At 35.3% G+C, this 19,800-nt stretch overlaps 1 protein-coding gene and 1 long non-coding RNA gene across 2 annotated transcripts; one reads left to right on the forward strand and one right to left on the reverse strand.

The window, feature by feature from the left end:
• The first annotated feature begins 802 nt into the window (after window positions 1-802).
• LOC141347710 (uncharacterized) lies at window positions 803-2,017 on the forward strand. The gene is made up of 3 exons (XR_012357411.1): window positions 803-1,255; window positions 1,484-1,538; window positions 1,960-2,017. It is a non-coding gene; the product is annotated as an uncharacterized lncRNA (long non-coding RNA).
• An 11,973-nt stretch (window positions 2,018-13,990) lies between these two features.
• Window positions 13,991-19,535, reverse strand: LOC141347279 (sorting nexin-5). The gene is made up of 15 exons (XM_073852291.1): window positions 19,366-19,535; window positions 19,154-19,194; window positions 18,670-18,777; window positions 18,478-18,585; window positions 18,309-18,378; window positions 18,086-18,213; window positions 17,770-17,853; window positions 17,523-17,597; window positions 17,401-17,431; window positions 17,177-17,261; window positions 16,415-16,454; window positions 16,217-16,303; window positions 14,746-14,835; window positions 14,574-14,639; window positions 13,991-14,370 (listed from the first exon to the last, which is right to left on the reverse strand). Exons 2-15 carry the CDS (start codon window positions 19,154-19,156, stop codon window positions 14,227-14,229), a joined length of 1,119 nt encoding a protein of 372 aa, XP_073708392.1. The 5' UTR covers window positions 19,157-19,194; window positions 19,366-19,535; the 3' UTR covers window positions 13,991-14,226.
• Between the last annotated feature and the right edge of the window lie 265 nt (window positions 19,536-19,800).

Here is a 19,800-nt window from a genome sequence, read left to right on the forward strand (position 1 = left end):
CATAAGAGGTTGTTAATAGACGTCCACTGACGTCCTTTAAACGTTTAGTAAGACCCATGCAAACCAGCACGGAAATCTTTATTTAAAAAACTTCCATTTGTTTTACATCTTGTTTTATGTCAAATTCTATTCACAAATTGCTTGTAGTTAAGTGTGAAATCACTGCATTTACCCATTATTCCATCAGTTTCCCATACATTACAATATGATTTAATTATTTCGTTTTTAATGATTAAATATATATAGGCTATATACATAAGTAAGTCACAATTTAAAGTCTGAGCTGGATGCAAAAACTGCTGCCAAGATGTTGTTACAAATTCTGGCGATATGGTATCTCTATAGCAGATTATCTCGAGATATGACAGTTTGTATACTCAAAATTCCAGATCAATAGGTGGCGGTAATGCATCTTTTTATGCTGGTTTGGCAAAATCGCCAAAAACACCAGAAGAAGAGGAGTGAGCCGTAACGTACACCAGGAGAGAGTTTTTTGAGTTTCCAAATCATTAAAAATTCACCGATGGGTAAGTACATTTTGAGGTATTTTATTAATGTATTTTATTTTTACTTGTTTTACTCGGAGGAACCAAAAGCAAGTATAAGCACACTGTCAAGTTAAATTAACTTGGGCTAAAGTTAGCTAGTATGCTAAAAGGTAATGTTTAATGCTATGGTCTTTTTTAACCCTAAAAAGAAACTCATCTGTGGCGCATATATATATATATATATATATATATATATATATATATATATATATATATATATATATATATATTTCTTTATTATTAGGCAAGCTATAAAAGGGAAAAAACAATAGTTAAATGTATATATGTACTTTGACATCAATGACATGCAGCACATAAGAGCACATCGGTTGATTAAACATGTTTAAAAATTAAATTAAAAAGTACTACTCAGATGTAGCATTCTGAAAGTTTATTTCTGAAAATAAATGCAATGAAAGACTGTGATATGTTAAAACTGTAGGAGGAGCTCAGGAACAATTCACTGAAATCTGTAAATTAATTTGAGCATGGCTGACTTCAATAAGTGCTTTAAAAGTATTTTGTAATTTCAGATTTGCTAAACATGTCCTCTGACTATCAAAGAAACTGGAGATGTCGAAGGGCAAGAGTTGATGCCTTAGCGGAAGAGGACAGCAGCTCAGAATCCGAGGGGACAGTGGAGCCTGCCTTGGTGTTTTACAATTTCAAATAGGTGGAACCAGATAATTACCCCATGCCATCAGCAAGTAAGGAATATTATATGGTGTTTGAAACGCAGGCCATTTATGGGAAATTCATTAAAGCAAAGTTTGCAAACAGTCCGTTTGTAAATCTTTTATTAGAGGTACAAGTAGTTGTTTATCGATAATCTAATGCCAATATCGATATCATTGTTTTTGTTTGCTGTCAATTCTGTCTTGCTCTTGATTTTCCAAAACATTATTACATTATTTTGATTGTGGTGTCACTTTTAGGTTCAGCAACTGTCCAGAGTTGGCCGAATGTCAGTCAGAGACTGTGTATGAACAGGTATGTATTTACCTAGCATTGTTTGTGTGTTTTGCTGTGTCGTATTTCAGAAAAAAATGACAATAGTAACAGTATCCACAATAATAACCTCAACCTTTGGTAATACTATAATTCTGTCACACACTATATCTACTTATATAATTGCCTGTTTTTGTGTTGAAGTTGTAATGTCTGTGCTAAATCAGGTTGTTCGTAGGACTTAAAACAAGATATAAAAACATGTTAGTGTAAGAAATGAATGAGTCATTACTTGTCACAAAAACTTTGGATAGGGATAGAGCACTTATTACATGATAGAGAGTGGTTGTGAAAGTGTATGTTTTAACACTGCATGCAATTGGCAAGCTGCACAGTACTGCTAATTTGTAATACTGATCTTACAATGCATTTTAATATTATGACTGAATCGTTTATTTCGCAGAATCATGTCAAATGCCTTAATGGCAAAATTCAACATGCAGGGTGGTGGCCAGCTGGAAAAAGGGCTGGGCAATTTGGCTTAGAATCAAAATCTCGATTAATTGAACATTTTAACCCGATTACGATTAATGAACGATTATTTTATTTATTAATAAAATTATATTTAATTATATTTATATAATAATTATTTTTTTGCCCTCATAGTTCACTGACAAGTTTTGTACAGTAAATATGTTCACATATTACAAGCGAGACACTATCTACGATCTATGATTATTAATTGAACATCAGTGTTGAACAACTGAAATTAAAGCAAGCATTGCTTAAAACGAAAAGTCACATTTTTTCTTAAATTAGTGAAAATAAATAACTTGCACTATTGGAAATAAAATAAATAATTTTCAATGTTTTTCATATTAAAAGTAGAAAATAAGCAGTATCTCCTCTAAATAAAATTACCCTTGTATATCCTGTAAAAATACTTTTTACTGTATAAAATAAATACTGTTTAAGCTCTCCATCGACATGTCGGCGGAATAACGGAACGGAGCGCTTGTGTTTTTTAAAGGGAAAGTAATTGAAATAATCTTCCTGGAAAAATTTTAACGATTATAGGTTCTGAATGTCGATTTCGATTATTTTTCGATTAATCGCCCAGCCCTAACACATCGTATGTTCCTTGTGTCTTATTTAAAAGACCTGTTTTTATCAGAAATGTCCAAACGCATAATTAACATGTTTTAGTCCCGGTGTTCTCATATGTGGACATGTATGAAATCAACATCCTGCATCACGAATTAAGTCGTCACTTTGTTTTGAAATGAATAACATTTTTCTGAGATGTTGATTCATGACACACAGTTTAAAAATTAGACAAATTTAAATAATTACAAATTATCTTATTTCCATAAGAGTGTCACTACATTACTTTTAGACTTTTTGAAGACTAAGGAGAGGGAGTGGTCCTGGTGAAACATTCAATCATTTGGTATCTCAGAGAAGCTCATGTTCATGAAATGGATGGGAAAAGTCTTGTTCGACTGCATTGTACAATTAGTTTGATAGATAAAAACACTTTAAAAATAAGTGCTTGTTTAACTTTTTGCTTTTTACATTCATATTTTCTTCCCTCAGATGCTGTGAAGAGGTGGAACCCCAATTCAACGGAATCGGAAATTGATGGCGCTATGGCTGAACATCTAAAACATGCTCCAGGAAGAGCAGGGGGTGGGGGTTATAAAAAATAAGTTTTCGGGTGAAAAAGATGTGGGAGATATTTGTGACAGCTCAATTCCTTAAATTTAGTTATGAAACTGAATTTGTTTCGTGATGAACATGTTAATTTTTCCTGTTTCCCAGGTGAATTTGTATTAAAACCATAAAATAAATGTGATAAATAAATTGTGACTTTAGTTCATCCCATTATCTTTGATCATTTGTAATGAACTACTAAAATGTTAATAATATAACACTTTATTTTACAGTGACCTTGTTACATGTAGTTACTGTAATAACTATAAATTATGCATAATTGCATGCATCAAACCTTAACCTTATATTCAGATGCAGTTAATTATATTAAGTACTTAAATGTATAAGTAAAGTAATGTGTTGTTTGATCTACACGTGATTATAACGTGTTCTATCTAGACGTTTCGGTATGACTGGGCCGATTTTGGCCCTTTTTAGAACCTTTGTCAAGTTTAGATGCTTAAACGTCAAAATCGCCTGTTTACGATTTAACACAATTAGTGTATGATTATTTTATATGCAGGCTTATATGCCTACACTTATGCATAAACACACCATATAAACATCCAGAAGAAGACTAATTCTGACGTCCATGGACGCGCTGAAGAGACGTGGAATTCACGGCCAGAAAAGACGTGGAATTCACGGCCAGAAAAGACGTCGGTTCAACTTCCATTTTGGAACTATTTTTCAACCATGACGGGACGTGTCGGACGGACGTCTTTTCAACGGTCAATACACGTCCAAATGTTTGCTGGGAAGAACCTGACTTTTCTGTGGTTAAGTCCCTGGTGTCTCAAGTGACAACTGTGCTAGTTCTAACGGCATGTTTACTGTTCTGTCATTGGCTGCACAGATGAACACAGAACACTATTCAGAGTCCCAGCTTCAGAGGAGACAAAGCTAATAAATATAAACATGCGATTTCTTTCCCAGCTGTTTATTTTCACAGACAACACGATTAGGCATGATCTCATTTCATACATCAGATATGGTCTCTAAAACAGCCCTGCCCTCACAGGCGTGGCAGAATGAACGACGTTATAAATGTGAGCATTGCACTAGCTTCCTCTTTTAATAGAGACCAACAGCATCACAACTTGCTTAAAACTCAAAGAATGGCAGAGGCAGCTAGACAAGTAAGCAATTCTTGACAACTTATATCAATAAGAAATTTTAGTAACAGTCTTCTATAAAGAGAAATAATGAAATACTAAAGAATATTGAAGAAAAAAACTAAATAAATGAAAACTTCCTTTTTGTTTTAATTAAATTAAATTTGATTTAAAAATGTTGTTAGTATAATTTAATGCTGATGTGTTAGTGTACAATCAAAATCATGTCTAAGGACATGGACTCATATAAAGTATTTCAGAACATAATCAAGACTAAAACCAAATCTAATCTAAAAAGTAAAGATTGCAGATTAAAAAAACATTTTTGTGTTGCTCTGTTTGTTTTCTATGGTGGAGCATGAGAGACAACAGCATGCATAGAGTGGAAAGGGTTTTTGTGTTTTTAAATTAAAAGCAAAATATGTATCTACAAATGTATTCAAAGCTGATACAAGTGAGATGTTAAATCTTTATCTTTCCAGTATGCCTTTACTGGGAGAATAAATAATCGTGACTATCCTGAGGTCAGCCATGACAGACACATAAGCATAGAGGATCTGAGAAACGCACTTCAGGATGATACTAATGTCATGCAAATACAGCGTGACTTTGAAAAATTGGAAAGACACTATGAACTAAAAATACTTGAAAATCTGACTAATTACATCCCACACTACCCAACCCCCATTGAATTTCACATCTCAGAGATGACTCATGTCACTAACAACGATGATCTTCTGAAAATCTTGGAGTCAAGGGGATTCAAGGCTCATGAGAACTTATCATGGTGGAGTCTGAAGATTGATGAAGGGAATATAAGAGCAGCTGAGGAGCGTTTTTTGGAGAAGGTGTTCCCAAACAGATCCCAAGAGCAAAAAGAAAAACAGGAGCCATTCCTCAGCAAATATACCACATCACCTGCATTCCACACTGAAATTTCACGCTATGGCAACTTTCGATTCACGTTTCCTCTGAAAGAACTCATGGAAGCATACAAGGAGCAAATGTGTGGAGGCCAAGACCCAGTTCTTAGGGAGTATAAGACAGTGTTTTACAAGCAGGAGATCATGTATGTTGTTCTCGTTCACAATCCTGATGACAATAAGCAGTTTGAGAATTTCCCTAAGATTGAAAAAAGCCCATTTGCAGATTATGAGGAAAATCAAATTGTCTGGAAAGCACAAGCCATTAGTGATGCCATTAGATTTAAACTGGTACTGAATAAAGAAGACAGAATAGCAGAGGTTGGACCTGTGCTTGAGCGTTATTATGTATGGGATCATGTTAGCCTAGCATTTCATTTCGATGGTGTATTACGGTTCCCTCAAGAAACTCTTCAAAAGAACATCACCTGCTGTAAACTGGACAAAATAAATCTTGCAAAAGGAAAAAGAACCTGCTCCTCCCGCGAAGAAGCAGAAGGAATACTTTCTAAATATGGTGTAAAAACTAATTTTACGCAGAAAGATACAGCAAGTAACCCATTTAATTAAACATTGAATTCTATGTAGTAAAAGCAAAAAATACATTGTATGGGTCAAATATATATATTTTCTCTCTTATGCCAAAAATCATTAGGATATTAAGTTAATATATTTTGTAAATTTCCTACCATAAATATATCAAAACTTAGTTTCTGATTAGTATGTATGCCTAAGAACTTCATTTGGGGACATAACACAGTTTGATCTCAAGTTAATCTTAAGTAGCCATAGAGTAGTAATGCATTCTTCATATCTCCAAAAGACTTTACTCTTATCATATTTATAAATAGATATTATTATAAGTAAGTATAAATTATATTTATAAAAGAAAGAGACAGCTTTACCATTCTCTCCGAAAACAGCCGAGCTCCTGGAGGCGCGCCGTGGGCGGAGCTAAACATTGACTGATTGATTGATTGATTGATTGATTGATTGATTGATTGATTGATTGATTGATTGATTGATTGATTGTCAACAAAATATAGACATTTGATGACATTTCACTTACCAGCTGCAGTTCTGAATCAGGACCGAGAGACTTTACAGCTGGAAGGGACCGCTCCATCTTTCAGTATCAAACGATAAATATAAATATTCTTCAACAAACACACTTGCAAAACTCCGTTTCTGCCCAGTAAAAACAAGCTGTATACACTGTTCACATAACGCTGGGTTCTTTCGGGAGGCTGAGCAAGGTTATCTTTACCTAATAACCAAAACCACACTTTTTTAGAGACATTCTCTCTGAGAGACGTGCAGCAGTGCAGCCGAATGAAGACTGCGGTCACACCATCTGCGCTTCGTAAAAGTGCCTATATAGATATTTACGGTAACAAACACCTCCAACCTAACGCGGCGCATTTCATGTTACTAAACTACTTTTAAGAACTGCATGCCGTAGTCAGAACCAATGCTATTAACAATCTCTCTATCTCTGTCTCCCAAATAAAAATACTATTAATCTGACATGCGCAAAAAATCATAAAAAACATAAAAATCTAATTATTTTCTTCAAACCCCAACAGATTATTTTCCTGCAACCTATCACTGTGGGGATTTTCATGCTGTTTAACGGTTTCATTATTTTATAATTGAATACCAAAGTCCGGACCAATACTATTATTTATTTCTCAATATAGACATTTTTAAAAAATCATAGAAATATGAAATCAAACTGAATACTCCAACAAATTATTGTTCTGCATGTCCTGTATGTTATATACTGTATCATTTATTTTAATTACATACCAAAATCAAGACAAATGCTATTTACATTGCTGTATAGACATTTAAAATTTTCATAAAAATATGAAATCAAATTGTTTTCTGAAAACTCAACGAGATTCTTGTTCGACATCTCCTCAAGTTCCACTGTGGTGATTTTCAAGTTGTTTTACAGAATCATTTTTCAATAATTTCATACCAAAGTCGACATATGCTATTGACATTGCTATATAGACATTTTAAAAATTCATAGAAATATGAAATCAAATTGAAAAAAAAAACCCAACAGATTATTGTTCCTCATCTCCTCAAGTACCACTGTGGTGATTTTCAAGTTGTTTTACAGAATCATTTTTTAATAATTTCATACCAAAGTCGACATATGCTATTGACATTGCTATATAGACATTTTAAAAATTCATAGAAATATGAAATCAAATTGAAAAAACCCCAACAGATTATTGTTCCTCATCTCCTCAAGTACCACTGTGGTGATTTTCAAGTTGTTTTACTGTTTACTTTTTTAATAATTTCATACAAAAGTCGACATATGCTATTGACATTGCTTTATAGATATACATTTTTTTTAAATAAAAATATGAAATCAAATTGTTTTCTGAAAACTCCAACAGATTATTGTTCTACCTCTCCTCAAGTACCACTGTGGTGATTTTCAAGTTGTTTTACTGTATACTTTTTTAATAATTTCATACAAAAGTCGACATATGCTATTGACATTGCTTTATAGATATACATTTTTTTTTAAATAAAAATATGAAATCAAATTGTTTTCTGAAAACTCCAACAGATTTTGTTACTCATCTCCTCAAGTACCACTGTGGTGATTTGCAAGTTGTTTTACTGTATACTTTTTTAATAATTTCATACAAAAGTCGACATATGCTATTGACATTGCTTTATAGATATAATTTTTTTTTAAATAAAAATATGAAATCAAATTGTTTTCTGAAAACTCCAACAGATTTTGTTCCTCATCTCCTCAAGTACCACTGTGGTGATTTGCAAGTTGTTTTACTGTATACTTTTTTAATAATTTCATACAAAAGTCGACATATGCTATTGACATTGCTTTATAGATATAATTTTTTTTTAAATAAAAATATGAAATCAAATTGTTTTCTGAAAACTCCAACAGATTTTGTTCCTCATCTCCTCAAGTACCACTGTGGTGATTTGCAAGTTGTTTTACTGTATACTTTTTAAATAATTTCATACAAAAGTCGACATATGCTATTGACATTGCTTTATAGATATAATTTTTTTTTATAAAAATATGAAATCAAATTGTTTTCTGAAAACTCCAACAGATTATTGTTCCTCATCTCCTCAAGTATCAATGTGGGGATTTTCAAGTTGTTTTACTGTATACTTTTTTAATAATTTCATACCAAAGTCGACATATGCTATTGACATTGCTTTATAGATATCAATTTTTTTTATAAAAATATGAAATCAAATTGTTTTCTGAAAACTCCAACAGATTATTGTTCCTCATCTCCTCAAGTATCAATGTGGGGATTTTCAAGTTGTTTTACTGTATACTTTTTTAATAATTTCATACCAAAGTCGACATATGCTATTGAAATTGCTATATAAACAAAACATCTAATTCTTGCAATGTTTTTGAGATGATAGTATGCTGGTTTAGTTACTGCTTTGACATGGCTATTGAAACTGAGGTCCGACTCCAGAATCACACCAAGATTCTTGACTTTATTTTTTGTTTTTTTGACCCCTAGCATCAAGGTACGCATTTACCTTATGAACTTCACCTTTGTTTCCAAATGCAATGACTTCTGTTTTTTTCCTTGTTTAATTGAAGAAAGCTTTGGTACATCCAACTGTTAATTTCATCAATGCATTTGCAGAGGGAGTCAATGGGGCTGTAGTCATTTGGCGATAAGGCTAGGTAAATCTGGATATCATCTACATGTGATATGCAATTTGGTTCTTTCTCATTATTTGACTTAGTTGAAGCATATACAAGCTGAACAACAGCGGCGCTAGAATTGAGCCTTGTGGGACTCCACATGTCATGGACGTCCACTTAGTCTTATGTTCTCCTATACTCACATAATAGCCTCTCCCTTCTAAGTATGACCTGCACCATTTGAGAACCATCCTAGAAAGCCCGACCCAGTTTTCCAGTCTATCTAGCAGAATGTTGTGATCGTCTGTGTCGAACGCAGCACTGAGATCTAGTAATACCACCACTGATATATTGCCAGAATCAAAATTTAGGCGAATATCATTTATTATCTTTATGAGCGCTGTCTCTGTGCTATGATGTGGTCTGAAACCAGATTGGAAGTGGTCCAGGTATCCATTTGAGTTTATGTAGTGATTCAGCTGATTAAAAACAACCTTTTCAATAATCTTGCCTATGAAAGGAAGATTTGATATTGGTCTATAGTTGCTCAATATAGTGTTATCAAGATTTCTCATTTTCAAAAGGGGCTTAACAACTGCAGTTTTCAGGGAGTTTGGAAAAGTCCCAGAAAGAAGTGAGGTGTTCACCACTTCTAAGAGATCTGCTTCTAAACAGCTAAGCACACTTTTGAAAAAAGATGTGGGAAGTGTGTCAAGGTAGCAGGTGGAACAGACCCATGGAACAGGCCACGACCCTGATGCTGCATTACGCACAAACCCACGTGCCGGCAGGTATACATGCTAGCAGGTGGGAGTGTTAATGTAACCTTCCCAACGTCCTGGGGGCCAATTGTGGGGGACCCCACAAGAATGCCAGTTGTACTGAAGCATGGTTGGGGGGCGGAGCACATGAGATCTTTCCATGTGGAAATAAAAATAATTCAATATATCCATAAGTTCTTAGGGACATATGAGGGAAACAGAGGCCTTCTGGTTGACCACTGGAAAATACTGAAACATATATTGCCACAACCAGCGGGGCGAAGGAGACCCGGCAGGAGCACAGTCAGGAACTACTCCGCAACTAGCCCTGAATGCGGGGCATGAAGGACCCAGGGTTCACCAAGGGGATACATCCTGGGAAAATAGCGCACGGATCCTCATGGGAATGGTGCAGCAAGCCGACACCAGCCAACCTCCCACTCACCTGAAGTCCTTATGTTAGGACACAGGAGATAACGGTCTGCCTCCTCCAAGGGCAGAGCTTGCAGGTTCACCATCTGATCGCTGAAAGGCGTGGTGGGAACCTTGGGCACGTAGCCGGGCCGGGGTCTCAGGATAACGTGAAAATCGCCAGGCCCGAATTCTAGGCAGGCTTCGCTGACAGAGAAGGCTTGTAGGTCCCCTACCCTCTTGATGGAAGCCAGGGCAGTCAGGAGTGCTGTCTTAAGTGACAGAAATTTTAGCTCAACTGACGCCAGTGGCTCGAATGGGGCGTCCTGCAGGCCTTGGAGGGCGACGGAGAGGTCCCAAGAGTGTACGAGGTGTGGTTTGGGAGGATTGATCCTCCTCCCACCTCTCAGGAACCTCACGATGAGTTGGTGCTTACCAAGAGATGTTAAACCTACTGCATCATGATACGCTGCGATAGCAGCAACGTACACTTTGAGAGTCGAAGGGGACAGCCTGTGCTCCAACTTCTCTTGCAGGAAGAAAAGCACTACTGCAATGGTGCATCTCTGTGGGTCCTCTCCGCGAGAGGAATACCAGTCAGCAAACAGACCCCATCTCAGTGCAAAAGCCTGCCTGGTAGATGGGGCTCGGGACTGAGCGATAGTTTCTATCACGGCCTGAGGAAGGCCGGAAAGGTCTGTGGGTGCCAATCCTTGCCCTAACAGGGAGGGGCTGACGCGAGGGAGACCTAAGTCCAGGTGGGCCACTCCCGTGGCGCAACCAGCAAGACTTACACCTCATCCTCCCTGGACTTGCACATAGTCTGTGCAAGGAGGCTCTCTGGGGGAAAGGCTTACTTGAGTCCCGGAGGTCAGCTGCGTGCCAGTGTCACTTTGAGAAGAGGTGACTGGCAAAGGGAGGAATCGGGAAATGCGAAGACAGAGGAACCTCCAGACCAATCCCCCTGGCAGCTCGGAGGAGCATAGCCGAGACCTCGGCGTCAACCTCCGGCGGAGCAGTAACCAAGGAGGGGCGCTGCACCGCTGGGATGGCATCCTCACTCTCAGACTCTCCCTCTGATGCTGCAACAGACATCTCCTTCTCCTGTTGTGTGCCAAAGGAGACGCTCAGCCTGGCATGCAGGGTAGTGTACTGCTCTGGCATCTCGGTGGGACCACACTGAGGTGCGGAAGACCGCAGGCTGAAAAACATTGATGGTTTAACCAACGAGCGGCGAGACTTCAGCGTGGCCATGGTCATGCATTCGCAATGAACGCATGAATTATCTGTGAACGCCGCATCAGCATGTTCGTCCGTCCAGAAAGGTGAGGTAACTGCCGCACCCACAAACGCACGGCCAGAAAGCCATTCTTAAAAGAACATCTTACACAGCCATGAGAAATTGCTCTTTTAGTCCCGGTCTGCCCAGGGAGGAAACCGCGGCACCACTGTGCACTCAATGGGGCTTGTTTGCTGGAGAGCAGGAGGCTTTGTTGAGGCCGTGAAAATGGCCGCCCACAAGAACACTTCTTTTTCTTCTGTCGGCTTGAGCATGAGAGGCTCTGAAAGCGAAAATCTGAATGAGTGGTGCGTGCCGCCATCTTATATACCTGTATGTACGGGTGGAGTGGCTTTGGCACGCAGATACCACTCGCCAATGTTCATTGGACTTTTGAATAAGGCTCAGAGATGATTGGTCTCTCAGGCGAGTTCACAATGTAACATCGTAGTGATTTGACTGAAGGGGAACTAATAATCTGTTTTTAGAGTTTTCAGAAAATAATTTGATTTCATATTTTTATGTTTTTATTAATCATGTCTTTATAGAGAAACATTAAAAAGTATTGGTCCAGATTTGATATGCAATTATTAAAACAATTAAACTGCATGTTAAGCTGCATGAAAATCACCATAGTGGAACTTGAGGAGATGTAGAACAATAATCTGTTGGATTTTTCCGAAAACAATTTGATTTCATATTTTTATGAATTTTAAAAATGTCTATATAGCAATGTCAATAGCATATGTCGACTTTGGTATGAAATTATAAAAAAAAAATATACAGTAAAACAACTTGAAAATCACCACAGTGGTACTTGAGGAGATGAGGAACAATAATCTGTTGGAGTTTTCGGAAAACAATTTGATTTCATATTTTTATAAAAATAAAAATTATATCTATAAAGCAATGTCAATAGCATATGTCGACTTTTGAATGAAATTATTAAAAAATGATACTGTAAAACAACTTGAAAATCACCACAGTGGAACTTGAGGAGATGAGGAACAAAATCTGTTGGAGTTTTCAAGAAAACAATTTGATTTTAAATATCTATACAGCATGGATATATTTTAATGTAAATAGCATTCGTCTTGATTTTGGTATGTAATTAAAATAAATACAGTATATAACATACAGGACATGCAGAACAATAGTAGTATTCAGCGGAGATGACGTGACCGCACTTTTACGAAGCGCAGATGGTGTGACCGCAGTGAATGAAGCGTGTTGCGCTCTTGCTCTTGCTTTAACTATGTGTGCGTGGGCGTGCTTTCCCGGAAGATATGCCCATACAAGGAGTTCTACCCTTCAGGACGTCACGAAAAAACTTTCCTAAACTTGTAAGAAAACCGGAAGTGTGCATTAGGCACAAAAATACTCTATTATATCTACTATATCTACTCTGGTTATATGTCCAAACCTGGTTTTGTGGTCCAGGGTCACAAATAATATTTTCTTTTAAAATGCACTCTGATATTCTGTTTTATTTACAACTTAAATCATAATTATTTACAGTGTAGTCATAAAAGGACGGTGGAAGCAACCACACCGGGTCAATGTAAATATGTTTTAATTGCACACTGATGTCATAAATATAGCTTAATATTTTACTAGTTTATCTCTTTTGAAATCATTAGTGTTTTGTAATCTTACATAAATCATTTTTTAAATAATTTCTAAATGATCAATGTTAATCGATCAATAATTACAGAAAATCATTATTAAAGGTTTTATTTGATTATTTTTCTTGTATAAGCAGTTTAAGATGTTATAATGTATGTCTGTATTTGTTTTACCTGTATTTTACTTTTACCTACATTTAAAATACTATATTATATAATATTACCTTGTGTAATCTTGCGTAAATCAACTTTTTGTAAAGAATTGTTATATTATTAATCCTCTGGGCCTTTTCAGTAATTTTAAGAGCTTCTTTAGAATTAGAATGAGATGACAACTTGCTATGTGAATTTTGTGTGAACACACAAAAATGTAAAAAACAAAACTTTGCAGTCAAAAAAAGACCATAGCTCATACATTTTTTATAAATATTTCATAGTATCATAAACTCCCATTTCAATTTGAAATAATAATCCCAAAAAATATTATTGAACAAAATATATTACATTTTAAGGCTTAAAAAAGTGTGACCCAAAAATGAAGAGGCCCAGAATTAAGTTTTTTTATTTTGCTTGACATTTTATGTTGATTTAATTATAAGCAGTTTAAGATATGCTGTGGGAGAATATCAAACATAATTAATTCGGCAAGACTGTAATTTGATTTTGTATGTTTATGCTTTTTTTTATGGGCCTGTTTGCCTGACTTCATTAACCTTGTCATCATTAAACTCTTTTGCATAACTGCAACTGTGGCTCCTGGCCTTCTTCATCCATACTGGGACCAGTTGCAAAAAACACAGCCAGTATGTAAAGGCTGTGTCTTAAAAAATTATGTAACCAATAGCAGATACACAAGGGATCTATCATATTTACTTTTCTCATTCAAATGAGAAAGTTTCACAAACACCAACTCACTATACATTTTTTTTCTGTACAATATTTATTCAGCCATCACCTCAGTGACTTGCAGTGTTCAAAGTAGAAACAGGCATGGGTTTTATAGCTTTATTGCAAGCAGACATAGGACAAAGTTCACTTATGAATCTGTAGCCTAATCTAGAACTGGTAGTTACATTGGTGTTCAAATTAGATGACTTTCAATTTTAAAGACTGAAAAAGATTAAGTACAATCAAAGAGATTAAAAAGATGAGAATAAACTGAATTTACAGAGCATAGTTTGATAACATTACCAGCTTGTTATGATCTACTGCCTGCTTATGTTTCATTCAATCTGAGTACATGTTTCTGCAAGCTTCCAGATGCTGAGAGTAGAGTTCAGCAAACTCCTTCGCTGTGTTGAGCTGCTGTTCACACCAGCCAATCAGAAAGTTCTGCAGCACGTTCACTCGGGAGCTATGAAAACGCTCAATCTGCCACACATTAGTCCAGTAATTATTATAGTATATCCTCTATAAATGTACAATTTGGAAACTTGACCAACCTTGTGACATGACTTATGATTATCAGATCAAGAAGTCATGTCATGAGGTTGGTCAAATTTCCAACGTAACATCTTAGGTAACACATTCAGCAGATAATCTTCATTGGATTTAATATCAGTCCCATTATTTACCTCTTGTTTAGCCACAGATGAGATCTGGTTGAACTCTTTCTCAACCGCTTCTTGAAATGCTTCCATCTACAGTAGACACAGGAAGACTTAATCTGAATTTTGCCAGTTACACATGACAGAGACATTTCAGTGTGGACAGTCTGAATGGTAGATAATGCAGATTAAAACATACCACTTCTCTCTTATTGGCTTTGGCTTTTTCTGTATTCTTCTTAACTGTTTCCAGCTCTATCAGTTTACAGGTTCTTCTGAAGAGCATCTCCTGTAACAACACAAGCAGAAATGGACAACTATCAAAGCAGTCTTGAGTCCAAATGTATTACACTTTATATAAAACTGCATTCAATATATATATATATATTACAGGGTTATTATAGTGAACTAAAATTAAAACCTTGAAATACACTACCAAGGCTGGATTTATTTGATTTAAAGTGCAGCAAAAACAGTAAAATTGTGAAATATTTTTACTATTTAAAATAAATGTTTTCTTTTTGAATATATTTTAAAATGTAATTTATTCCTGTGATCAAAGCTAAATTTTCAGCATCATTATTCCAGTCTTCAGTGTCACATGATACTTCAGAAATCATTCTAATATGCTGATTTGCGGTTTAAGAAACATTTATTATTATTATCAATATTTAAAACATTTTTTTCAGGAGTATTTAATAAATAGAAAGATCCAAAGATCAAGTTTTATGTGAAATAAAATGCTTTTGTAACATTATACATTTTTTTTACATATTTTCTTTGGAAAGAAATTATAGAAATTAATACTATTATTTAGGAAGAATGCTTAAAACTGATCAAAAGTCATGATAAAGGAATTACTAATGTTACAAAAGATTTCTATTTTAGATAAATACTCTTCTTATGAACTTTATATTCATATTCAGAAACCTGACAAAAATTAAATTCTACTTCTTTTGAACAGCAAATCAGAATATTAGAATGATTTCGGATGCTAAAAAAAATTTGCTTTGAAATCACATGAATAAATTATATATTTAAATATATTCAAATAGAAAGCAGTTATTTTAAAAAGTAAAAATATTTCAAAATTGTAAAGTTTTTATTGTAATTTGAATCAAACAAATGCACGCTTGGTGAGCAGAAGAGACTTCTTTAAAAAAAAACATAAAAAATCTAAAACAATCAAAAACTTTTGACTGCTAGTGTAAATTAAACCTTAACCGAAATGAAATGAAATGAAATGAAATAAAATAGACATCAACTGAAATAAAATATGTATAACAAAATGTATTTTAGTTGCCAAGTCAGCATTTCTCATTATCATTTAGTTTAAACCTAAAATAACAAAAACATGAAATAAAAATTAAAAAAAAACTTAAAACACAATGAAATCACTAATTCTTTAACTAAAATTAAATGGAAAACATAGAAAGAAACTAATAGAAATTAAGAAGCTAATAAAGGCTAATTAAAAACTAATAGAAGTCATTCTGAATAATTTAAAATTGATTTGTTAGGGAAGCAAAGCTACTTTGTGGCAAGGGCAAAAATAGACAAAGTAACTGATAATACTGTATCCAGAAACTGTATCCATGTTACTCTGTATTCAATGTTGTAGAAATAGTACACATAACCATAGCCATGCTGATGCATTGAGTAAAACATACTTTCTCTGCCTCTTGGTAGCGAGACTCCAGGTCCAGACCCAAACCAAGAGTGGACAGGTTGTTACTGGCAGCTTTCTCAAAGTTTCGCTAAAGATACAAAAAAAAAAATCCAATTATTAATATTAAACAATTGTATATAAAGAGGAATGATTAAGAACTCTTTAACTGTGTTTAACGTTTTTGCATATAAAGTCCTACCTTTACTGCCTCAATAATATCCGACATCTTCAAACAAATCCTAAAGAAACACAACATCTGAATAAATTGATTATCCTCCCATGACCAACAATTCACATCAACATGCAATTCTCTGACACATTCTCTCTTTATTCAATTTGTGCACATTAAAGGGGACATCAGATGCAAATTCACTTTTACATGGTGTTCTCTCCATTTTTTAATCCCCAAAAAACCTAAACAGACTCAATTATTAAGCTGTTTTGATTTTCTCAGCAGTACTATGTCATATTGCTCAGGCCCCGCCCACAACCACTGATGGACTGTCCTGTGTTAGCATATTCCCGCCCTCTGCCAGTTGTACACTGTCTGCCATTTTCTCTGTGTTTGAGCTGCTGTAGTGACAAAAATGTTTTGTAAGCAATGCAGGTATTTTTTAGTTGAATGTAAAAGTAAACATAAGAGTCATTTTCTCCTGACGCAGTGGATTAGTTTTGTTTCTGATGGTAATGTGCAACCAAATACACTAAAAAAGGAGGGGCGGGGTAAGCAGTAGCTCATTATCATTTAAAGACACATGTTCTGAAACAGGTCGTTGTGAACAGAGCTATTTTTGACAAGGTAAAAGGTTTTGTTTTACATGACCATTGAGAAATTTGAACCAAAGTATGTTACAAACATTTCATGAAGACCCTAAATGATCCTACCAACTTGTGGAAAATGGGCATCCAATGTCATCTTTAATGCAGACACAAATGGTCATTTTATTTAGTAAATTCTTACTTGGAGAAAGCTACAGCATCTGCATCGTCCTGATTCACACAAAGATGAAGAGATGTGGAGAAATGTCCGCAGGCTAAAGCTAGCTCTGTAAAACACACACACACACACACACACACACACACACACACACACACACACACACACACACAGACACACACACATAGCGACTGTATTCCTAAATAATGTGTACGAAGTTTGTATGTAAACTGCATGCAATGACTTACTTTGCTCTGTCATGACAACATCAAGTAATTTCTATTAAGAGAAGAACAAAAAAATTCACAATGTATAATAAAATGACAGTCCGCTGGCCAAATAGAAATTGAAAACAGCTTAAATAGTGTACCTCCGTGGCAACTTTTGACAACGCAGCAACATTTGTGTTTTTGTTCCTCTCATTCTGAAAGAAGTTGTCCACATCCTGGGGGTATTAAATTATATATTTACAGTATATATGGGATATAAATCACATTAACAGATTTATGATGTTTGTATAGTCATACGTCATAGGTCACTTTCCCACCCAATGGTGCATAAACCACTCACATGAACAACTAATGAACTCATAAACCCACATTCACACACAGGCCTACCTTATGACTTTCCTTTCTCATCTCCTCCACAGCCTGACTGAGGCGATTAAAGATTCCTTTCTTGCCTCGCTGTTTTCCTGGAGACTAGTCCAAAAATACATGCAATGACAAAAGATTATCAACAAAGATCTGACCAGCTAGAAAGCAGCTATCATGTTCTAACTGTGAGACCTACAGTTGGTTTTAGCTGAATTGTCCAACAGGTAGCCGTATTGGTTGCATATTATATGCTATTGTATTTTCTTTAGAGCAATCATACAATAGGCTATGATGCAGAATTTGAATTAATGAATGTATTTGTGTGTTTATAGTTAACCTCAGAGTTAACAAGAAAGCTGTCCAGTGCTTTGCATTTGCAGAGAGTTGGGTGTGCCGCCACCTGCTGGATATAAAACTCCAAAGCTTTACAATAACTCTGCCAATCCTGTCCAAGAGCCAGAAACCCTGGACACATAAACAGAAAATGTAAAGAATGCATTACATAAGAAACAAAATATATTTTTGTCTAAATTGCCTATGCATATACAAATAATACATACCAAGTTGTTTGAGTGCTTTGGTCTGCGTGTTTGTCTGTGATGGAAATGCTTTAGAGGGCAAAGGCGGAAACTGTGGGCATAATCACCTCATTTTAGTCTCGTTTACTCACCATGTTTTCTAGTTCACAGATCTGATACTTGTAAATTGAGTTTTGGAGAATTCACTCACTATAATTCCCTGAAGTCCAGGAAGATTTTCTTGTGAGAAAAGACTCTGCTGAAGCCAGTCAAAGTCTTCATATGTTCGAAAAACACACACCCCAACACTGCTGTTCAACTGAGGGAAAGACATTTTAATTATATTGTAACGTTCCACAAAACGTCTCTAAAACATGTTTTATGCATTTACTAGGCGTCTTACTTTCTGAGACGTGATGGCAAACGTCAGAACTTCTCCATCCTGAGTCACATCAGTGATTTTGATGCTGCTCGCACTTACACTTAGTGCTTCTTCTGCATTTGAACCTTCCTAAAACACCCACACAGAATGAACGAACGAATTATGTAAAAAAAAAAAAAAAAAAAAAAAAAATGCTTGCATTCGGGTCACTCATGGGGTTTTTATTAGCAAATACGTGTTGTGAAATTTATAAGAGCTTAAATCTGCTGAGGTAATATTCCAGTATATTCATTTTTAGTCATAGTCATTTACTTACAGTAATGCATTATGAATGAACATTAACAATGAACAACGTAACTATTAATGCATGCTGTAAAACTACATTTCGTGATATTTAAAGCTTAACTTAATATTAACATCGATTGCGACTGACTACAATCAGCAGATGGCTGAACAGCATGTTACTACAGTCATGTGATAATCACAACCAGAAATAGCTACTTACCATATTCCTTGCATTCAACTGGTTTCGTACTTTGGTTTAATCTTAAGGAGGAACAAAACGGAGAAATATGAGAAAACTAAAAGTAGAACTGCCTCTCAATCTTCCATATGAACCATTTTACTGTCCTCTCTCTTCTTCACCTCAACTTTCTACTCTATTTTCCTTCCTTCCTTGCTCTTTCTCTCTGGTTGATACAAAATGCTCACACGTACATTCCTGCGAAGACAGGATATCCTTCGGATCAAAGGTCACTCTCGTCCTGCGATTTGAATGTACGTTAAATTTTATCCAATATATAGCTTTTAATGTCCTCTTTTGAATGACATGGAATACACTCACATTACATGTGAACTAAGTAACTTGTAAAGCAACTCATTACAGGCTACTGAGTAACTAAGCAGTTACACTGCAGTCAGGTGTAACTCATAAACTTTGCCCAGTGTACATAACATGCAGAAACACATTTAAGTTGCCAGGATTTCAAATAATTTTACAAAAAAAAAAAAACACTGATAGAACAGGAAAACTAACAAAGAGGACTTTTCAGTTCTCAGCTTTCATTTATCATGTTCAATTGACAATTTTATGGACAAGAGTGACTTCTGTTCTTTACAAGCTATTAAAACAACTGATGACAAAATTAATTA

This window comes from Garra rufa, chromosome 12 (genome assembly GCF_049309525.1).
Source record: "Garra rufa chromosome 12, GarRuf1.0, whole genome shotgun sequence".
In the NCBI taxonomy this organism is placed as follows: domain Eukaryota; kingdom Metazoa; phylum Chordata; class Actinopteri; order Cypriniformes; family Cyprinidae; genus Garra; species Garra rufa.